This window comes from Haliaeetus albicilla, chromosome 5 (genome assembly GCF_947461875.1).
Source record: "Haliaeetus albicilla chromosome 5, bHalAlb1.1, whole genome shotgun sequence".
Taxonomy (NCBI): domain Eukaryota; kingdom Metazoa; phylum Chordata; class Aves; order Accipitriformes; family Accipitridae; genus Haliaeetus; species Haliaeetus albicilla.
Window position 1 is genome coordinate 5,045,939 of NC_091487.1, and position 22,227 is coordinate 5,068,165.

At 41.9% G+C, this 22,227-nt stretch overlaps 1 protein-coding gene across 1 annotated transcript in view; it reads left to right on the forward strand.

The window, feature by feature from the left end:
* The window catches only part of KTN1 (kinectin 1), a 54,349-nt gene that overhangs the window by 25,273 nt on the left and 6,849 nt on the right, over window positions 1-22,227 (forward strand). The window contains exons 18-40 of the mRNA XM_009915381.2: window positions 907-941; window positions 1,075-1,165; window positions 2,081-2,149; window positions 3,037-3,074; window positions 3,703-3,793; window positions 3,957-4,025; window positions 5,662-5,699; window positions 6,375-6,465; window positions 6,569-6,646; window positions 7,550-7,587; window positions 8,630-8,720; window positions 8,824-8,892; window positions 9,322-9,359; window positions 10,297-10,387; window positions 12,443-12,529; window positions 14,366-14,455; window positions 15,627-15,707; window positions 16,150-16,239; window positions 16,329-16,421; window positions 17,765-17,836; window positions 18,299-18,382; window positions 18,577-18,660; window positions 20,990-21,073. Coding sequence (XP_009913683.2) covers window positions 907-941; window positions 1,075-1,165; window positions 2,081-2,149; window positions 3,037-3,074; window positions 3,703-3,793; window positions 3,957-4,025; window positions 5,662-5,699; window positions 6,375-6,465; window positions 6,569-6,646; window positions 7,550-7,587; window positions 8,630-8,720; window positions 8,824-8,892; window positions 9,322-9,359; window positions 10,297-10,387; window positions 12,443-12,529; window positions 14,366-14,455; window positions 15,627-15,707; window positions 16,150-16,239; window positions 16,329-16,421; window positions 17,765-17,836; window positions 18,299-18,382; window positions 18,577-18,660; window positions 20,990-21,073 — 1,692 coding nt within the window. The remainder of the gene's footprint in view (window positions 1-906; window positions 942-1,074; window positions 1,166-2,080; window positions 2,150-3,036; window positions 3,075-3,702; window positions 3,794-3,956; window positions 4,026-5,661; window positions 5,700-6,374; window positions 6,466-6,568; window positions 6,647-7,549; window positions 7,588-8,629; window positions 8,721-8,823; window positions 8,893-9,321; window positions 9,360-10,296; window positions 10,388-12,442; window positions 12,530-14,365; window positions 14,456-15,626; window positions 15,708-16,149; window positions 16,240-16,328; window positions 16,422-17,764; window positions 17,837-18,298; window positions 18,383-18,576; window positions 18,661-20,989; window positions 21,074-22,227) is intronic.

Here is a 22,227-nt window from a genome sequence, read left to right on the forward strand (position 1 = left end):
AACGAGTAGTAACCAAAGAATGGAATGGGAAAACTGTTTATATTGTGATATCTTTTGTCCCTCATCTTCTATATTCTGGCCCATGGCACACCTGCTCCAGCCAGTCTGACTGGTCCTCACACAGGATGCTGTGGGTTCAAAGCTGTTGTGTTGCTCAGCCCCATCTCCTTTGCGAGTGTTGCCTGGGAGAGCTCTTGTGAACACCCCCGACTTTGTACCGTTGTGGCATGAGGGAACTTCCTGAGACACTGGAAAAAGACTTGCAGGACAGGAAACTTGCTTCCTTTTTTTCACTGGTGTCTGTTAGCAAGCAGCTCCCTTTCTTCTGGCAGAGAAACAGATTTGCAGCCTTATTTCCCTAGGTCTGGCCGATTTGGTGTCCTGTCTGGAATAGTGGGGCTGATTTTTCTTGGTAGCTGGCTTATGTTTCTCATGTGGTCTCTCACAATGTGGTGGTGTTGAGAAACCATAAATGTTCTGCTGAGTGAGCTTCAGGTGGAGCTTGTGGTTTTGATAAATGCTCAAAAGAGGCAGATTTTTCAGGTACTGAGCTGGCTGCTATGTATTAGATGCTGCACAGTGCTTGGCATGCTTGAAACTCCCTAGAACCACTGGGATCCTGTGTCCCACAGCATCTTGTTGCCAGAATTCCTGTAGTCCATCAGTGTAAAATTATCAAGGCATCTGGCCTGGATCTGTACCTCCCCTGAAAGACTGACATCTTTCCAGCATCAGTATTAGACATATATGCCATGAGGACATTCTCCCCCTACTTTATTTCCCCTTCTGGATTAGTGTGGTAACTAAGCTTTTGGTTAAGTTGATGCTCTCCAGTTATTTCTGTTTTTAAAATCCCAAACCATTATTGATCGAATTAATGATCACCCTATTGTGTTTTTTTTATAGGCAAACAAAGACTTGTTAGAGCAGATGGAAAGAAGGTAAGAAACTTTTCTCTTTTGAATTGGAGGCTAAAATACGGATCCAGTTTTGTAGGCAGCAAGGCTACTGTTGATAGCTAAACTGCCTTCAAAGGTTAACTCTTTTTCCTAATACTCACTTTTGACTCCTCAGCATGAGAGAGAGGGATGATAAAATCAAGACAGTTGAAGAGTTGCTTGAAGCAGGACTCATACAGGTGGCTAATAAAGAGGAGGAGCTGAAGGTAAAATCTCTCATTATCTTTTTATGGGGAAGTAGACATTAAGTGCTCTTGTGCAAAGTGTATGTTTGAGTGCTCATAGTGCAGTCTGAGATCATTCCCTTTGAATAGGAAAAGCATCTCATGGAGACAAGGTTAAAGCCTTTTTGGTAAGATAGACTAAGCATGAGCATTGATGGTGTACAGTAAGTGCTTCTCTCTGCTTAGTCTAGAGCAGGTTTTGCTAGGATGTATACATGGTGTGTTTTGGAATATAGTGAATATATTTCCAGTATAACTCCAGAGCTGTATGTTTGGCCTAATCTGCAACAAATCTGTCCTTAGGAAAGGGTGTTTTGTAACAGCTTGGCAGTATGAGACTCTTGCATTCTTTTGCTTAGTTGGTAATCTGAAGGGTTAAATGGATTATAAACTAGTGATACTTCTGGGATGATGCTAAGGGTATTTCCTTTCTGTTCTGTTTATAAAGAAGCTAGTGATGGGAAGTCTGGAAAGCCAGTACAAAAATCCCTGTGTGTTTTCAGCTGGGTTTTGCTGGAAAGCTGTGTCCTGTCTACCTGGACATAGCCAAGACAATGCTTACTTTCTTAATGTCCATAAATTCTAGGTGCATTGCTGACACCCCTCTGCTGGGGAGGAGTTGCACACTAGCAAACAGTCAGGTTACTAAACAGCCAAAGATGTGAGCACATAACCTTGATGCTTCCCTGGACTCTAGCTTCCTAGAGATTGAAGTCTACTCTGAGTTGTCTGTAATGAGTAATTAGTTCACTGAATACTTTGGCTCCAACTGCTGCAGAGGGGGTCTCTTTCAGACTTTCAGAGTCGCTTGTTCTAAAAGAAATTACTTTTCCATCAAGCTTAACACTTTTTCCCCAACAAATGAGTCTTTCATTATCTGTGTGTCTGCTTTCAAAGGCACTGCGAACGGAAAATTCATCCTTGAGAAAAGAACTTCAAAGTCTGCAAATTCAGCAATCAGAGCAGGTAGTACTTTTCATCTAAAACTTTTATTACACCTAAACTAAATCTAAAAGAATCTTGCTGTGGTTGCAAAAGTCAAGGGAAAAAGGTGAAGATGTCTTTGAAGCCTGTTGGCAAAGCATCCTGTTTTCTTCCAGCATTGGTCTGGAAGCTGATACTTCTGTTAAATGCTTCCTTTGCATAAGTGTCAGAAACATGGCAGATACAAAGGTTCAAATTCAGTGGCTTTTCTGGGTTGATTTGAGTTTGCCACACACTGAAATGGCTGTGAGTTGCTTTTTTTCTAGAAGCCTAGTGCAGCAAGCATGGCTAGTAGGCAGCTCGTACTGCATCAGCTTCGTTATGCATATTTGAGCTTTCTAATGTTAATCCACCTTTGTGCAGGTGTGACTTAGCCCCTTTCTGTTTATGTCTCTGTCCAGTGACACTGTCACAGCATTATCATTTTTGATGTACACTTGGTGCCAATCGGGAAGTGCCTTTCCTTGACATCCAGCTCTGCTTGCATAGCTCAGGAGGCCACTTAGTTTCTAGAAAATCATTTATGGGAGGGGAGAAGCACAGTAACTATGGAGAGGTGTACGCTAGTGCTGGTATGAAAAGGTTAGCTGATCAAATGCTGGTCCTGAACCTCAGCCTCTCCTGGTAAAGATGGTGTGGGTTTGCTTTTGTTTTCTGGGAACTTGCAGCAGACTTGGTATTATTGGTTTGCCAGGAACTGGAGACCAACAGCTCATTTTCTCTGGAGCAGCCAGATAGATAAAATTGTTAGGCTGCTATGTAGTTCACCCAGTGCCAGAGTGCTCAAGCTCTCTACTCCTTACCCCTCAACGCTTGCAGATTGTTTTGCTCTCTTCTGTTTTTCTAAGTTGAAGCTCTGTTTTGAATAGGTTTCCTTCCAATCACTGGTGGAAGAACTCCAGAAAGTGTAAGTTACTGCATAGATTTCATTTTTGATTGTTAACTTCTGTCTGTCTTTATTCCATGACTACAAGTGTTTTGCTTCCCTGAAATGATATGCTTTTAACTGGGTGAAGTGTGTGTGTGGCAAGAAGCATTATCACTTTGGAAACACATCATGTTAGATCAATACCTTTTGCAAATCCAGTCGCTTCTCTGCTAATAACTTCATAAGCCTAACTTTGACTAGACAAGGAATTGCACTGAATTGTCAGATAATTGTTTCTCTTCACTAGCACTCTAAAAGGAGTGAGCTTGTTTACTCTGTGTGTCTATTTGAAGTTGATAAATACTTCTTGCTGGAATGTCCAATGAAGGCTGAAGTTAAGTGTGTGTCATTTCAGGGACTATTGATACCTTAATTTGTATTTTTAAACAGTAATAGTATCTATTTAGTATGTGAGCTACTGGTTACATAAAGCCAGCTTGTTTTGCACTATTCCCAATCTTATTCCTCCTATTTGTTTTTCCTTCTTGGTCCCACTGTGGATCCCAGAGGCTGGCGATGTGATGTGATAGCAGAACCAAAGCTTGTGTATTTGCTCAAGCAGCGCATTTGTTCATCCAGCTAATGTTGTTCCTCTACTCTTTTTAAGGATCCATGAGAAGGATGGAAAAATAAAATCAGTGGAAGAACTCCTACAAGCTGAAATCCTTAAAGTAGCAAGCAAGGAGAAGACTGTTCAGGTATCTTATCTCTGCAATACCTATCTTCCTTTCTGTGTTTATGCCACTGACTACCATTTATTTGTTACTGCATGGCATTCTATAGTGATGAATTTGTAGCATCCATTTTTGTGGCGTTTTTGTGTTTCCATTGTCCAATCCTGTCTGTTTTGTCATTGAAAAGGCTTTGACACAGGAAATAGAGGCTCTGAAAGAAGAAATAGGAAATTCCCAGCTTGAGATGGAAAAACAGGTAAAATACCTTAGTGTCAGAAGTGTGAAACAGCCTTGCCTTGGATGCGCTGCTCACTCATTTCTGTTGTAGTGTGTTTTCTTTCACTGGTGAATGTCATTGGGTAAGGGAACTTTTTAATGGTAGAGCTACGCTACTCTTGGATATAAAGCTGTAAACATGTAGTATAACTACTGCTGTTCTTCAGAAACCACGTTCTTCTGGATGCCCGAGCTTTTTGGACTTCTGGTATGAAATTTGGCAAGAATTGCTGTAACTTAAAGCATTGTAGCATTAGCTCTGGCTGGGCTGTCCCTGTAGTAAACATGAAACCCTGGGACATCCTTTGAGGCTGGCAACTCGGAAATTTTGAGTGCTGAAGGTGCTTCTCCTTTTGTTGATCTTTCTGTGTTGCTAGAACAATACTATGGGCCCAAACAGTAGCTGGTTTCCAGGTAAACCTAAGGCTGTTTTCTTTCCAGTGTCCAAAGAAAGCCTATCTTGGCAGAGTAAGTTTTACTCTAGCTATCAGGAATGCAGAAATGGAGGAGTATTGGCTTTTTTTGGCATGCTTGCTGTCTAGCATCCAAAACAACGGGAACCCGTGTTACCTTAGGGAGCCCATTCTGCAGGCAGCTTAATCCATCGTGCTGTCAGGAAGTTTGCTTGCTTGTTTGTGTGGGGGTGGTTTGTTGTGTGTGGTTTTTTTTTTTTTTTGTTTTGGTCTGCACTTTTTTCAGTCTTTCTAGCTACATTCCAACATGTCACCGCCTTTTCTTTTTTCCTTAGTGTTAAAGTTTTGTCCTTTTTAGGCAAAGCTTCACAGAATGTGTTTCTGTCTTGGGCTTTTCCTCCAAAGCAAATTCCCAGGAACTGACAGAATTATTTGTATGTGTTTCCTTCCCTGGAACTGATGCAGGGCCCAGAACAAAATGCAGTTTAGAGTTGCTATCTCTGGAAAACTACATATGAGGGATGCTTGCTCCAAAGGTGGTGTATTATGCACCTTTTGGTCTCCTGCAAGCAGAATAGAGGTTTTTGGGAATGTCTGAAACTCCTGCCATGTTGTGGTAGAGGACTAAACTAAGCTACCTGTTTAGACAGCCAGTATCTACACAGATAGGTGCTGTCAGGCATTTATACAAAATTCAAAGGAAATACTCCCACTAACTGTTGTTTCTTCAATCCATGTTCAGCCTTAGAATGGGAATTTAAGGGAGTGTTGGCATTGTACAGAGCATTTAAAAAGCGCTTGCTTGTGTAAAGGTCTAAATGACCAGCGATGGTATCTCTGATTTGAGCTGCAGTTGCTAGTGAGATGGTTGTCATCATCAGTGTCTGCTTGTTCCTTTGTCTCTTGTGGTGGAAGGGTGCTTCAGTGGGCCTGCTTGTGTTCCCATTTGCACTGGTTTTTTTTCTGCTCTGGAAGTCACATTTTAAATGTGGAGAAAGTAAATCGTGGAGACACTTGGCTTCTCATAATTTATTTTCCCAGGGAAAAAAAAATATGCATGTTTATGCTTACATAACTGTAACAAATAGCGCCTGGTTTAATAATGTCTGATGGCTTTTTCCCCCGTTTCTCCCTAGAGCAGTTTATAGCATTTATGTGTCTTTTCCACGTGCATTGAACTGAAGTACTGTTTATTTTCTTTAGGTGTCGATTACATCACAAGTCAAAGAACTTCAGACTCTGTAAGTACAGTTGTTAACATGTCTGATGTGCCCTGTGCACCCCTCACTTCAGTGCTCCAGTCTGTTTTAAGTTAAAATGTTCTTGCCTGGTGTCTGCGCTTTGCTTGAAGTGATCCAGGTTGTTAACACTGGTCTTAGTAGACCTCTGTCCTTATTAGAAATACCTGGTCCTGTCTGAGACGGCAAACAAGGTGAAGTGCTGCATGGCTTCATGAGCCCCAGTTAAACTACAAAGGATTAAATTCAAGTCAGGATGGAAGGACGTAGGCAAGGCACTATGGCAAACTTACTTTGGTAGTACCTGTGCTGTAACTGGGTGGACAAGTGAGAATTGAGCCACCATGGTTGTCAGTCCCTCATGTCCCCAACTGGTGAGGGGGAAGGAAGTATTTTTAGATGAGGAGAGCACACGTGTGAAATCTCTGCAATATATGTTGGTGCAGAACTTGTCTGCTTTCACTTAATGAGCAGTACCGTTGATCAAGGGCATCTCTTGCTAAGCCAGACTGAAGTGGAAGTGTTCACACATTGATTTTTAGCGGGTGAATTGTGTTTGTGCCTTTGATCACATATGCTGCTTTTGTTATGTGCTGCAAAGCATAGGATGTCTTTTTTTTCAGATGGATAAAAGAGCAAGGGTTTATACTGTGTGTCTATATGTGTTTAATGGTATAGGTTGAAGGGGAAGGAAAAGCAGGTGAAAACCATGGAGGCCTTATTGGAAGAGAAGGAGAAAGAGATTGTTAAGAAAGGAGAATGGCTGCAGGTAAGCTTCCTTGGTATTCTAAAGGGAAATAAGTTATTCTGCAGTATTTCTGGCTGTTTAAAAGTTATGTTTACACTTCTAAACTTGCCTTTTTTGTCCAAAGGGTCAGAAAGATACAATTGCACAATTAACCACTAAAGTTCAGGAGTTAGAACAACAGAACCTGCAACAGCTCCAACAGGTATGGCGTGCAGAGTGGATGTGGTTTGGGAGAGCTGCTCAGTTGGACTGGGAGATGATGTTTTTGTTCTTTACCTCTCACAAAGGGTTTGCATTGGCTTCAACCTACAGAGCTATTTTAAATCCTACTTGACTAAACTGGTAGTCTACAGTGCAGAAAGCCCACTAGTTCAACCGTGTTTATCCAAAACAGGTTTTACATGGATAACAAGTTCTGAGAGCTTTTCTTTAACCTGGGTGATACTATGCATAACAAGTAGCTTTGGTGGTCTGAAAACTTTGAAGCTCATAAACAGAATCATAGCTGTGTTGTAGGTACCTCCTTGCCAGACTGAAGTAGCATCGCTGTAGGGCTATGGTCATGGAAGACTCTTGGTGTAACTGAACATAGCAGCTCCTCTTGAAGTGGTCAGGCTTTGCTACAATTCTTTCCTGCCTTTACCTGTTGCAGAAGTTGCAATTGGCTGGAATATTTTGGCTTTTGATTTCCTGCAGTGGACTTGAACAGGCAATGGGACGTCCTTGAAGCCAAGTGTTACTTAATGGAAGAATTTTTCCAATAAGGTGGTATTCTAGCTCAGTTTGGATTTTTGTCAGTGATAAAGGGGAGAAGCTGAGTTGCACTCTTATTTTGGGTGGCTGTCTAGACAGGCATTTATCCCAGGGGAAAGGTGGAATGGAGAGAAATTGGGTGGTGTGAAGTTTGAGATGCTTGTAGTAAGCTGTGCTTCTGAAATCCGTTATGTGTTTAGATATTCTTGGAGTAATGTCTGATGCAAAATTCCTGGTATTACTTTGACAAGTATCTTGTAAGCTGTGTGGTGTCCCTGCTCATGCAAAGAGTTGCTGTTAATTTGAAAGCTTTACTGTGCCATCAAAATGAGGTTGGGAATTACTTTTTCAGGTACCTGCTGCATCCCAAGTCCAGGACCTGGAGAGCCTGTGAGTATGCTTTGTAGCAGTTTCTCAAGTGCTTGCTGATAATACGCATTCAGTGCTGCCATTTATCTTAAATGGGAATGTATGAATCGGTTTCAAGAATTTTATGGGCTTTGCTAAAATAAGCTGTTAGTGCTGATGGACGTGCACCAGCCAGCACGTCTGCTACTGGGTATAATAGCAAGTGTCTGGCGTCCCTGCCTGGTGTGCATAAGTAGTAGCGCTCATTCACTTTGTGACAGTGAATAATCGCCCAGGGCTCTACTAACTAGTGAAATTGCTGCTACGTCTTGTGTCTAGTGATAATTTCTCCTTCTGTTTAGTATGTTTAAAAGAGTGTGGATTTAAGTGCCTGTGGCTGAGTTGGTAAAAGCAATGAACAGATACAGTTTACCGTTTTCAGTCTGAGATGCAATAGCCAATTCTCCAGCTCCTGTTTTATGGAGAAATGCTGCCAGACTTTCCTCTGTTTTGACTCTGCTTTGTCTGGCTGCTCTAAGCCAGAGGAAGGTTGTATGAGACTGTGCCAAGAAGGGCTCTGTTTTCAATGCAGCTCTTGTAACGTGCTGCCCTTCCAGCAGAGCTCTTGTATAGCCAGTACATAGTACCTAAAGTAGCCTCACCTTTAGGAGACTGTCCCTGGTACCTTCAGAGCCAGCTGGCTTGCAGGTTTTGCTCAGGTGATGAGTTGCTTCTCTCCCACTTCATCTCTGAATGCTGTTGAGATCAGCTATGACTAAATGCATTTGCTGATTGATGTGTGAAATGACTAGCTTGCTTCAGGCCAGTTCTTAGCAGGTAAGTGTTAGTAATACATGTTGTTGCAGCTGGCATGTAGTTTTGTTAGCTTTCTCAGTTGGGAGCCATAGCGCGATGGTTTCTTCTCCATGTGTGTGTGCTCTCCTTTTGGCTGATTATTACATATAGCATACAAAATATATTTATCTTCTGCTGCTGAAAACTGTTCCAGCTAGAGTGTCTGTCCCTTTGTAGCATAAATTCTTACTTTAACCCCTTTTTCTTACTTTCTAAACCATCTCTGCAGGTTGAAAGGGGAAGAAGAACAAATGAAGAAGTTAAAAGCTGTAGTGGAAGAAAAAGAGAGAGAAATTGCAAACCAAGTAAAACAGTTGCAGGTGAAGTTTTGATATAAGTGTCTTGTGTTGTAAGGAGTGTATGTATTGTGAGTGTATATCTATACGTATACATGTGTATATATTGCCTGTTTTCTTTCAACAGGATGTGCAAAATGAAAATGAATATTTTAAGCTTCAAATTCAGGAATTAAAGCAGGAGAATTACAAACAGGTACAACTTCCAATTTACAGTGTTACTGAGTGAAGTCAAAGGGGTTGGTGGTAGCTTGTATGGGTGGCATGGAAAACCAGTAGTTGTATTGACCATGCAAATCCAGGGACAGCTTCAAAGTTGGATTGCACTAAGCCAGCTTTTCTGGCTGTTGCTTATCTGTTCCTGCTTCCCTTGATCATGTGAGTTTGCAGCCTTGTGCTCTCTCTTGCGCCTGCTGTATTCTTGTCTAGCTTTCCACCCCTGTCTTTACATGCTGTGTCACACCCAGGGTTCTTCTGGCCAAAGGAGGCTGCAAAGGACTCCCTCAAAGGCCAAGAGTGCAGCTGCTTAGTGTTGCAGCAGTGCCTGGTTATCAAGGCTGATCATGCTCCCCACACCAGTCTTTGCTGCTGATCTCCTCCTAATGAGTTTCTGATCTGTTTGTAGGCATCTCTGGCTGTCCAAAGTGAGGAGCTTCTGCAAGTGTGAGTACTGCCAGAAGTTGAATGCAATAGATAAGTGCTTCATTTCACTTATTGCTCAGGAAATTTAAAAGATTAAATAAATGCCAAATGTACAATATCAGTGTGTAAGAAGTGGCCAGTAAAAAAAAAAATAAAATCTTTACTATCTAATAAAACTTTAACATAAGAGATTCTGCTCATGCTAATAATCCTCAGCTGCGATCTTCTGCAGACAATGCTTGCAATATGTTGTGCCCACAACGTAAGCAAGCCACGATTGTATTAATTTTAAATGCATGCCAGCTCAGCTGTATGTCTGAAGAGTTAAATGTTGATGTTTCAAGCAAAAGTGACAGGCTTTTTTCTTGGAACTTCATCTCAGTAGAGTGTGGTTCATATTATAAAATTGTCTGGTGGAAATCTCTTCCCAGGGAAAATCTCAGGGGTAAAAGTGTGTTATAACGTAGAGCTGAAGCGCACTGAAGAACTATGTGGAAGCTAATGCCATACCAGCTTATATTGTGCTACACAAATTGCCACTGTCATGCATCTTTGGCTGAATGATTTTTCTTTCAAGTTAAATGACTTAAATTGTGGACTAGGTGCTTGAAGAAGAATGTTCTTATCCAGCAGGCAGTGCCTATTTTGTGGTGTTGTACTAGCGTGGGCTGGGTGACTTATCCTTGTCTAATGTGTTGCCTTTCCATGGTCTCGATAAATGTGTGCAGATGCCTGTTGTAGGCAAACAACAGCTTTACAATGGGCTTTGCTCTGGCAGTCCGCAGTTCACAGAGCAGTAGGAAGCAAGCGGTACTGCCAAGTCAGCGAGAGTGGCTTTTCAAAGAGAGTCTGTTGCTGGAAGGGAAGGCAAGTTAGTGTATGTGAAAGGGTGTCAGCGCTTCACTTGAAATTTCTTAAATGTCTCCTGACTTGTTTATGATTCTTTTTGCTAATTCAGGGTTGCAGGGAAAGAGAAGGAAATCGCCAGTCTCCAAAATGAGCTCACCTCTCAGAGAAATGCTTTTGAGCAACAGAGGAAAAAGAACAACGTAAGGAAATTCTTCTCCCCACTCTCCAAACCCCAAAGAACAACCAAACCTGTGTGCATAGCACTCCTTGATGCCTAGGCATTCTGCTGAGAACATGTTTCTGACAGTTGTCTGCCCTATTGTGTGCCCTGGATGCTCCTCTCCTCTTTTCTTGGGAGGTGACTAAGCATACCTTACTTTACTGCTCAGAGTTTTGTCAGCTTTCTGACAAGTTGCTTATTTGATGAGAGGGAGTAGACTTGCTGGGGGACACATCCTGCAGCAAGTTCTCAGACTTGGATTCAAGCCTTCTTAGTCCTGTTCAGAAACACATCCTTTGCCAAGGGAAGAAGAGGGAGTTTGGGGAGGGAGGGTGGGAGGATGAAAGGTGCTGTGCTCTGACAGAGTTATGGTCCTTGTGTGTGGACGTGGGAGGAGGCATTACCTTCAGGGCACTCAGACCTGACTCTTCCCATTCCTAAGAGTGACTAATCCTGATCGCCTGAACGAGGTGAAGGACAGTGAGCGTTCCTTTAGAGCAGCCACTGATGGTGCAGCGCAGGTTGGTTGTGGGTGGACGTAAAGATTGCATCTTCCATCACAGAGCTGTGAAGTTACCTCCTTGTAATACATTACCTGTGCAGGGCAAGAGAACGGCATCTTTTAAGTTACATGGAAGAAAGTTGTTAAAATACAGGGGTTTTAGTTCACCTGTCTCCTTGATAGTCTATAAAGTCCGATGAATACCGTGCAGTAAGGTTTGTTGCTTAAAAGTGGGACAATATAAGGAAGGTGCACAAGGGAAATAGTGGGAATGTGAGCTTTTGAGCAAGTAGTGTTGCTTAAGAGCTGAAATAAAGTAGGGGAAAAGTGGCTGAGTAGTATCAGAAGACAAATGAGCTGGAAAGTTAGAACATATGCATGCCTGTTTCCTGGGGAATTGCAAGGTCTAAGTACCCTTGGTGGTGCAGGCAGAAATCTGGCTACTGCTAAAGGCAGACCATGGCTGTAGGTCCCAGCTTTCAGCATTGCAATTTTATCCAATCTTGTTTTTATGTCCTGTGAAACAGCCCTTAGGATAGCAGATAAATAGAAGTAGTAAAGTAAAACTAGTGTAGGTAGACGCTAGGATTTGGATGCCACTTTGTGTGGTGAATTAAAAAAACCACAGCCTTTCAAAAATAGCCCTTTGCTAAAACAGATTGCTCTGAGGGTTGGAAAAAAAAAAAATCTAAATCCCAAGCACTGTAATCTCCTCCCCACAAGGCCCGCCATCCTTCCTAGATAAGAGCTGCGAGGCTCTTAAGAGCTCTCAGCCTCCTAACTGAGCTTGCATGTTGACATCTTGTGGAGTACACGTTTGATGACCTCGCCAAGAAAGATGCAGGAGCGCAGCACGGCACGGTGGTGTTTCCACGTGGATCTGCGGTGTGCTCGCCACTGGCGAAATCCCAAAACCTCCCAGGAGGGCTGGTGAGCAGCAGACCAGTTTTCTTTGGGTACAGTGGAGAGTGCTGCATGGGTAAATGCTGCAAACCAAGGCCCTGAGCTTTGTGTTTATAAAATCAGCCCTGGCATAGTAGGTTTGGGCTGAGGCCCAAGGATCTACGTAGCTAGATCTGGTTGCAAGATCAGGGGCATAAATGTGTACACCTCCATGTATACTCGGGTCCATGCTGGGTTCTGCAATGCGACATGCCTAACACTCTGTTGTGTAATCTGTGGTTTGGTGTCTGTGTTCCTCACTACTTTTGAAAACTTCCCTCTTTCTTCTTACAAGTGCAGTCAAAGTGTGGGGTCGCTGTAGCGATACGCTCTGCAGTAACACTTGGATCAGTTTTGGACATGGGGGCAGGTTGGGCAGAAATTGGCATTTTTTTCCCCTTTTCATTCAAACTCTTTGAACATCACACTTGTTTTTGCTAGTGTATGTCATCTTACCCGGCAAAATCATCTTGCAGTAACCAGCATTTAAATGCAAATGGTGGAATGTAATGCAAAATATATCTCTGAATTAAAAGCGGAAACAGTTTGAATATTGGCTGAACTGAAATCATTCTTTCTAAAAATGATTAGGACCTTCGGGAGAAAAACTGGAAAGCAATGGAAGCATTGGCATCAACTGAAAAATTGCTGCAGGACAAAGTGAACAAGACTGCCAAGGTTGTAATGTTAACTGCTAGAAACGATGCGTTAAGCTAGAAGCAGATCTGCAGCTGGTTTTTAAATGAAATGGAGGCATTTAACTTTTACTGCAATTTAAATATAGTCTGTTCTGAGTGATCATTCATATACTCTCACCTCTGCTTCTTCCTGTTGTCTTCAGGTTTCTTTTATTTTTTTTTTTATCCTTATTTTGTGGGCATGCTGATTTTTGATTTCTGTTTGCATAATTGTTAGAGCTGTTGTGAATCACTTTTTCTTTGTGGGGAGCTCTAGAACAAAAACTGTGCTGGTGAGCAACCTGCTTTCATCTACTGGGCTTTCACTGTGCTTGAATAAATTTATTGGACCTGTGAAGAACTAGATTATTATTTAAAAACCTGGGAACTTCTCAGGAAAATGGTGTCACCACAGCTGTGAATTTCTTCCTTGAAAGCATATGAAGCTTGACAGGTCCCATCAGAGCCAATGTTCAAAATTATACGGGATGTGAATTGCTCTGAAAGGAGCTTGCATTTGCTATGAGCCTGATTTGTTCTTAATTGTCACTATCCAGATTTCAAAAAAAGCATCAAAATAACTTTAAAAACACGAGTCGGGTAGCTAGAAGCAGAGGAGCCTCCAGTTTGGGATTGTGCGTCTGTGTTTTGGAGATGTTTCTGCTCTTTGCTCGGCCCCGTGTTCAGAGAACTTGTGTACCTGCTTTTGCTGTGTGCTAACGCTTGCCTGCTTTCTCTTGCAGTCAGAAGACTTCATCAAACAGCCATTTGCCACTTTTCGGTGGTTTCTAAATTGCTGAAAACTAACACTCTTAGCACAACTTCACAACCTAATGTCTCCTGTCCTTTTCTGTCTCCGAATCTCAACCTATTAATGCCACCTATCTCTTGCAGCAGAGGAACCCAGAGCAGCAAGGCGCAGTAACACTAATGTGAAAGAAAAAAACAAACCCAAATATTAGTGGAGGATTTTTGCTGAAAGCTGCCTTCTGCACAGGGTTTCAGGCTTTCCGTGTTTAAACTTATACGGGAGCCTGAGTGTCATATGGCTAAATTAAACCAATCTGCCACAAGCACAGCAAGCAAATGTCCTGTGGCTGGTCTGTTTTTAATGTTAAATAAATGGAACGATGGATCTGTGGTGCCTTTGGCTCTGTGTATTTATATTTGCAGAGCAATGACAAAGAAAACCTGGAGATTGTCACACAGCTCTAATAATTATTTCCCATTGCATCCAGGCTTGGGGAAGGAGGATGTAAGGGTCTCCCTCTTGAGTACTTAAAAGTAATATTTAGAAGATACGGTCTTGCTTTCTTGGCCTGGTTCAAATGTGCATTAACACAAAGTTTCCTTTTGACTTTAATTCTCTGTTTTTGATGTGGTGATGTTAATTTATGGTGATGGTTTTTTCCCACCTAAAATTGTTTAAAATAAGTATGGATTTATAAAATACTGTTGATTGACCAAACTTCTTGTTTTTGAGATCGCTCAACTTGAGTGGCAGGGTTGGTGTGATCTGTAGATGCAGTTACTCAGCACAGTGTAGTTTGTGTTGTGAACAAGTGAATGATGGTGTAATTTCTGTACAAACAGGCTAGATTGGAGGAGAACTTAAGAAAATAAAAGCTTAAGCACGAACAAATGTGAAGGCCAAGTTCTGAAGCAATTCAGTGTCAATTTTTGAAGCAATTTAGTGGCAATTTTGGAAACTATAGCTCCTTTCTCACTTGAAAAATGACCTTCTGGGTTCATCTAGTTATTCTAGGCATAGAAGAGGCTATTGCCAGGTCTGTGGAGTGTGTTGCCCAATTTCACATGAGCCTTTCTCTTGGTTTAGGAGAAGCAGCAGCATTTGGAAGCTGCCGAGGTGGAGACACGTGAACTACTGCAGAAGCTCTTCCCTAAAGTCTCTCTTCCTTCTAACGTGGTAAGAGAAGGGATTCTTCCTACCCTGTTGCTGGGGGTCAGGGAGCTCTGGTCCTGCTGCGCTGGGCAGTCCAGAGCGCTTCCCTGCAGTCCCCTCTGCCCCAAGGTTTTTGTAGCGGGATGTGAGTGTCTTCTGCCGGTAATACCTGTACTTGCCAGCAGCAGAGAGGCAAAGTTGCAGGCAGTTACTTCAAGAAAAGTGTTAAAACAAACAAAAAAAAGTTATCATTATCTTGTGTGTGGGGTTTTTTTTGTTTTTTTTTTGTTTTGTTTTGTTTTTTTTTACTGCCCCAACATCTGATTCATTTGCCTGTGTTATCTTGTGTCTAACTGAGATAGTAAATTTTCAGGGGCGGATAAGGTCTGCTGCGTGTTTGCTCACTGTCTGGCACAATGAGGATCCATATCTTCCCCAGCAGCTGTGCAGATAACAGCTGGCCTCCCTTTCCGGAGGGGCTGCACTGCCTCAGTGCCAGTTAATGCGGTTCAGTAGGGTTTGTTTTGTTCCGAAAGTTCCTTTGAAAACCACTGATTTCCAATTTTATATTCTTGGTGGCTTTCAGTTGTTTGCAAGGGAAGTGCACTGGGTTCATATGGTTTAGATAGCGTGAATGATGTGAAGTGAGGCTGGAAAAATGGGGTCTGTGTTTCATTTGTAACGTCTAGAGGTTTTGAACATTCATGTTTAAAATTATTCTCAAATGTGCTAAAGTTGGTCTCCTGATGAACTAGAAATAGTCTTTAAAAAGACTGATTCTTCTGTAAGGTTATAAAGCAGTCTTCCTAGTGAGGTCCTTAGAATTACATAGCAAGTGTCTGCTTTAACTGCTCAGGGATTTTGGAAAAGATTCCCTTAAGTCTTCAAGTAGTTCTTGTAGAACCCTGACACTTGCATGGACACCTCTGTCACCCAGCTGTATTTGAGCACTTCCAAGCCCCCGTGAACTGTGTGTGTCTCATAACCTTGTGCTCCTGGATTGCTGCCCGTCGACTGTCAGCTCGGCTCGGCTGCGTGTGGTACTAGCTAAACAACTGCTGTCAGGCTGTGTGTTAGCTCCGGGGAATTAGAGGACTGAAACACTGCTCTGTAAGCCTGCAGTTGGGAGGCAAACGTCCTGAAGATAGATTTATTGAGGTTATTCTCAGCTTTAACCGAATGTATTTCCCAACAGAGCCACAGTGAATGGATATGTGGGTTTGAAAAGATGGCTAAAGAATACTTGAGAGAGGCTTCGGGATCCCAAGACGTCAAGGTAGGCACGAATGGTGGACGGCTTCCTCGTGTGTGGCGTAGGATATTTTCCAGTATAAATCTTCCAAATTGTGCTCTGGATTGTGAAGTTCAAATTGGTAGAACAGGTGACAAGAAAATTGTTTTATGGATATTTGCATCTTTGAAAAGCACCTTGTGGAGTTGTGAAAACATTCATGAAATTCAAAAATCCCTGCTCCCTTTTTCAAGTAATTGGTTTTTTTCAGGCAATTCAGAATTACTGCAGTAACTCACATAAAGTTTGTGATTGAGTATTGAGAGTTGTAGGTAAACATTGCTCTTGCTGTTGTCTTTGCCTGGGTTGGAAAGACAGACCTGCCAATGTGAATGATACCAGCTTGCTTGTTGAAATACGATAAATAATAGAACTTGAATCCATCAGCTGAGATGTGACTCTTCTGGTCCCTTTTCTCCTTTGCCAGGCTATGGAGCAGAAGTTGAAGGAGGCCGAGGAAATGCACATATTGCTGCAACTGGAGTGCGAGAAATACAAATCGGTTCTAGCAGAGACGGTAAGCAGGATGCCCAGTTGCCTGTGCCTTGTGATGTTGCAAGCTGCCTTTCTTGTGCTGTAAGCTTTCAAACCCCACTGTCTTTTTAGGAGGGGATTTTACAAAGGCTACAAAGGAGTGTGGAAGAGGAAGAAAGCAAATGGAAGATAAAAGTTGAAGAATCACAGAAGGAACTTAAACAGGTATTTCTGAAGATCTGCTTTTTGCTGCAGCCAGGCAGTTTCTGCTTGAAGTCACAGAGGGTGTTCGAGCACTGTGAAGGCAGGTATAGAACAGCCCTGGCTGCCTGGTTTGATGTGTGTGCAGCCAGTGGATGAAAAAGGTGAAATCTACAACTAGTACAACAGGAATGATCCCTCCTTACAACAGTAGGATTTTTGGTGCTCTGATACTTAGTTTCATGCTAAGTGATTTTTATTTTTTTGAGGAACATATTTCCATTTTAAAAAACTAAAAAGTGGAGGAATTGTTGATTTGTGTGGATATTCATGCTGCCATTTTTAGAGAAGCAGAAACAAATGAACTGCCCAGGTGTGAAGTCTTTGACCATTATGACAAGTCTGTGTCACAGTCCTTTGCAGTTGATGCAGGAGGCAGCCAAAGAGCACGTAGTAATATTAATGCTCACGGGATAGGAAGCCAAAAATTCAGGAAAGTACATATGTCCCATTAATGTGCCCAGGAATATGTATTTTTCTGATCCTGGCAACTCAGACTGTATTTCTGTTAAGCACCTGGTTTGTTTTTTTTTTTTTCAAAGTCCATTTGTGAACAGATACAGTCTCTTTGTGCTAAAATTTAAGTATCATATAAGCATAACAATTTTTTGGAAGCTGTTAAAATACTGCTTAATCCATTATGGTCAACTAATTACACTTGAAATTGCCTGCAAAGCTTTCCTTTTTAGGAAGGCTCTGTTGCTAGCAAAATTGGTAAGAAAAAAGCCTTTTATGTTTCTTTCCTGATCTAGAATTAAAGTAGGTCAAACTGCTTTTTTGAAAGAAATTACTTCTAAAGTACTTCTGCTTAGTAAATTTGAGTGCCAGAGTATGAGCCTGGAGCAAACAGAGAGATGATTTATAAACATCTTGTTTGAGGGGCTTATAAAAGGCTGTCAGATCTTGAACTATAGATGTGCTACCATCTGCTGCACTTATGCAGCCTCTAATAAGGCTAAATATGCTGTGTTTGGCTACGTATAGCATGTGGATGGAGACAGTCTTCCCTGTCTAGGAAAGATATTTCCCTTACCATGGCCTAATGGACAGCTGGCTTAGTGCTTATATTCCAAATCCTTCAGGCATCTAGGCGCTAAATGTGTCAAAGAACTTCTTACGTTGGGAGGAAGTAGAAAACGTGTTCTAGAGGAGACTCAGTATATTGAATTGAGTGAGCATCTTTATTCAGTCACTGTGATTTCATCCTTAATATTTTTAAATCATAGAAACAAGCTTGTGTGTATATGGAGAGTTTGTTGTAGACCATCCCAACTAAATGATCTATTTGTCTTTCTTGAAAACTGCAGATGCGTTCTTCAGTCATTTCTTTGGAGCACGAAGTAGAGAGGTTAAAGGAAGAAATCAAAGAAGTTGAAACTGTACGTGCAGATGTTTTTTTGTCTTTGAAGCTTTTTGTTACTTAAACATGATTTAGGCTTATGTTGTAAGTCTGAACTTCCTAGGACTTCTCTCCTGCAAGTAGTGCAGCCTGTGCTGCAGTTTAAACTGAATCTTTTGGCCAGTGTTTTTAAGAAGTAGAGAAGCTGGGTACTGGAAACTGTACTTTTTTGGTTTTTACTTCTGTACTTATCCACTGGGGCTTTTTCCTTGAGAGACCGAGCAGTTTACTGCTTGTTCATGGTCTTGGGCTTGATTCTTTTTCTTTTTATCTTTTTGAAGTGTAACAGTTTAAATCTGTGCTGTGCAATCACTGGATTTGGAATGCTCTCTAAATGTCATGGAATATTTGATAGAAATTTATAGCTAGTTCTAAATCAAGAAAATGATACTGCAAAAAAGCATTGAAAACATCTGTTTTAACTCTGTTTTTCTGTTTCTAGCTTAAAAAAGAGAGAGAACATTTGGAAAGTGAACTAGAAAAGGCAGAAATAGAACGATCTACTTATGTTTCAGAAGTCAGAGAGGTAAACATAATTGACCAAACTGTTATTTTTCTTTTGGTTACTAGTTGGCTGGCAAACTAATCTAATGCTTAGCCCCCGTGGCTGAGGAATTTATATGCTTGTGACCTTAGGGTAGAGCGACACACTAATAACTGAGCAGAAGAAAAGTGGGCATCCTAAGGAGACAAATCCTAAAACTCTAAACTTCATTTCAGCTCAAAGATCTGTTGACTGAATTGCAGAAAAAACTTGATGATTCATATTCTGAAGCAGTAAGACAGAATGAAGAGTTAAATTTGGTAAGAAGCTTGTTCTCTGCTGGGCACAAAGTAGGCTCCCAGCATACTTATGAAGCGGAGACTTATTTCAAATCCTGTCTGTTCTGCTAACCTCTTCAGCTTGATATTTTTGTCCATTGCAATCATTTATGTAGTCTGACTTTTACAATTTGTCTCTTTCTCTGCTCCTAACAATAGCATGTCTGGTTCTTAAGACTTTTTCCAAAGTCTGTAAGACTTTCATTTCTGAAACTTCTTGAGAATCAGTGTTTTACGGTGTAGGTACACGCAACAGCAAATATAATGTCATTGGAGCAACAAAAGTTGTGCTCTTGTCCTTTTAACTTGAGGATTATTCTCTGGTTGTTTTTTTCCACAGCTTTTAGGATGCAACTGTGGTATCTGTGCTCTGACTGTGCAGAGCCTTTTCCATCCTCCTCTGTATGTAGAGAAATTGGCCAAAACCAATGTTAGGTTAATTCAGAGTATCCAGCTGTTCAGCAGCTGGCATCCTGATATGGCTGAATAGCTGCTGTGCTGCCTTGGTGCACGCACTGTGTTACAGCGCGTTTGGCTAGAAATGCTCTTCAGCCAGTAATGCTCCTGTACCAGTTTTTCTCAAGAAGGGAGTTGGACTGACCGAGGGCAGGCCTATATGCCCAAAGATGCATGGTTTTGCAGTTTGAGCCCTTCCGCTTCTCACTTATTTCAGTGACGTGTTTTTTAAGGCTGCAGGAGCAGTCAGATCCTTCCTCTGCTTGTGTTTGAACAGTGCTTTCTTGCTTTTGAGCCAAAATTGGGGAAGGTTGTCTCTGTCACCACATCTTTGTTGAGTTTTAGAGTGGTTGATGGGACAACCTGTCACTGCAGGCTGAGCTGCTGATCTCTAGTTGATTTAAAAAAAACTCACCACAGTAACAGTCTGCGTAAGTTACTGGTATGCTTGGCAAGTCTAGTACGGCATTGCTTAGCATCCTGCCTCGGCAACCAAAGCCTCTTGTTTTGAAAGCAAGGGAAATGGGAATTGAATGCATATCTTGGAGTTAATCAGTAAATGCCAACCTCTTGAATATAAGAGGCAACAATCTCTTATGTCTGTAGCAACAAAAGCTCAAAAAGCTGAGCTCCATGCTAGGGCAGCTTGACTGCAATCTGATGATGCTGTGCTGGCAGGAGCATGAACTACCTTCATGCAAACGGCTCAGGAATGCTGTCCAGTGTATATGAGGTTTTTTTGCAGTAGGCAGGAGGCTGAGGAATAGAAATGATGGGATTTCAAAATGCGTTTCCTGCTAATTTATAAGGTGAGCAAGGAGAGAAGCTGAATCTGCAGAGAAGCTCAACAGTGCTTCCCCAAAATGTAGAAAACCAGCATCTGCCAGTCCAGGTGCTCCAAAAGGGGAAACCTTCCAAGGGTGAGACAAATACAAGGTGTAGGTTTGGAATCAGCGAGAATTCAGGGCTCTGAGTAGCCTATTGTTCACTTCTTTAATCCCCTGCTGGCTCCCAAGAAGATTGACAGCAGGAATAGTGAACATTAGCACAGTGCACTTCAGAGGCACAAATCCAACAAAATTGGCACTCGAGCTTCTTGTTAGCGCTCCTACTTGAGGCTCAAGCCTTAAGTGCTATGGCTGGTTCTGTATGCTGTGTTGAAGAGCGATCGAAATATTCTTTAAAAAAATGTTTATATCCTTTGGAAGGCTATAGTTTAAGGGCAGCCAGTACAAAGTATTCATCCCTCTTGACTGAAATGGTTTCACTTTTTTGGATTGAATCTAAACACAATCGACAACTTAATATACCCCTGTCAGTGATTCATGTCTTGATGTGACATTAACAGACTGGTTAAGTCAACATAGTTGTAGTAAGTGGCACTTTATTAAGATGACAAGTAGAGCTTTTTAGTTTATTCAGCAGTAAAGTGACTGTTTAGCCTGAATTAGGAAGATGACAATCTACATTTTTGCGTATTTGCTGTGAATTAAGTTGAAGTCTGGGCTGACTTTTGTGATAAGAGTGCTGGAGAGGCTTATGTACTGTCAGTATTGCTAATATTCCTACTGGCAGTATAATTTAAAAGTTGAAGCCACTTGTAATGAAGCTGATGCCAACCATGTCTTGTCTTCTGTAGTTTCCATTCTTTACCTTTATCTTTACAGATGGAGTCTCTCTTCCTTGACTGTCCTTGTAAACCTCATCATACATGTTGACTAATCCAGTATGTGCAATAATTGTTAGTAATCTTACTCCCATTGCAGTCAGTGTGCACTGGGTTAATCCATGGGACAGACAGATGAAATCTGTGTGTGTGTGAGGGAAACTGATTTTCTTTGTTACTATTTTGCAGCTGAAAACACAGCTAAATGAAACACTATCAAAACTCAAAGTTGATCAAAACGAGAGACAGAAGGTAGCTGGTGACTTGCCCAAGGTAAGTAGAGACCCTTAACAGCTGCAGATCTAAATGTTATCAAAACCCTCAAGATCTGTAGTTTTGCAGTGCTGGAAAATGTGGTGATTTGAGTGGCTTGAGGAGACTGCCTGCCTGGTGGAGTGTCTTACTCCACTTGCTGGTTCCCCAAGTGACTAGGACTGTGGGTGTAAGAGCTCATGCAGGATACCTGCATGTCTGTTGTTAGCTGCATTTTTATCATTTCAACTCTGTTCAGTTACCCTTCTTGAAAGAGTCTCTTGTTCATGATAATTTTATGCCAATGGGAACAAGTGATTATTTGGGGCTGACAAATAATTCTTTATTTAAAGAAACCCAGCCTAACAAAAAGCCTATCCCACAGGCATACACCCACACCACAGCCTGAAGCTTTTAAATCCAGTCTCAAATGGCAGTAGGTTACAAGATGGTTTACAAGCCATCTGCCCATTTGCATGTGGTTACAAATCGGCTATAACCCAGGAGACTGCAAATCTTTAAAGATAGCTCTACACAAGCTTGATGAGACAAGCAGGTGGGTTACCTCTGCTCTTCCTCAATGGCTGCTCTTGCAAGATGGATTGGAGCGGGAAATCTTTAAGCATGAGAGGTCTCAGTGCTGTCTGTCACCCCAGAAATGAATGTCTCATGGGAGAATTGATAAATGGAGCCAAGAATAGCCTGCAGAATGGCTGAGCTCCGGCTCAAGACCGTGTAACACCTTGTTCCTTCTGCGGTAGATGCATAGTAAGGAAATTGGGCTGTGTTCTAGCAGGACTGGAGTGGGGAGAGCTGTTGGCAGGGCAAGTCTTGTCCTGGGCCAGGGACAGATGATCACAATAGCACTGCCAGGAGGTGAGAAGGTAAAGGAGACCTACTGTAATAAGGTGTTTAAAACGCTTTGCTCAGGACAATTATGTTGGATGTTGACATATGAAGTGAGCTGTGCTGATGTTCATGGTATATTCTATATAAACACAGATCTATGGTTAGGCTTTTGGAGACCTGCCTGTACTTGCACAAAAAAATTTGCTGCACAGGTTTTGCCTAACAACTTGACATGAGACTATTAAACCTTCCCTGTAGAATTGCTCTCAAGTGCAGTCAGGCTGACATGCAACACGCTGATTGTAAGGAGACATGTCAATCTTGGC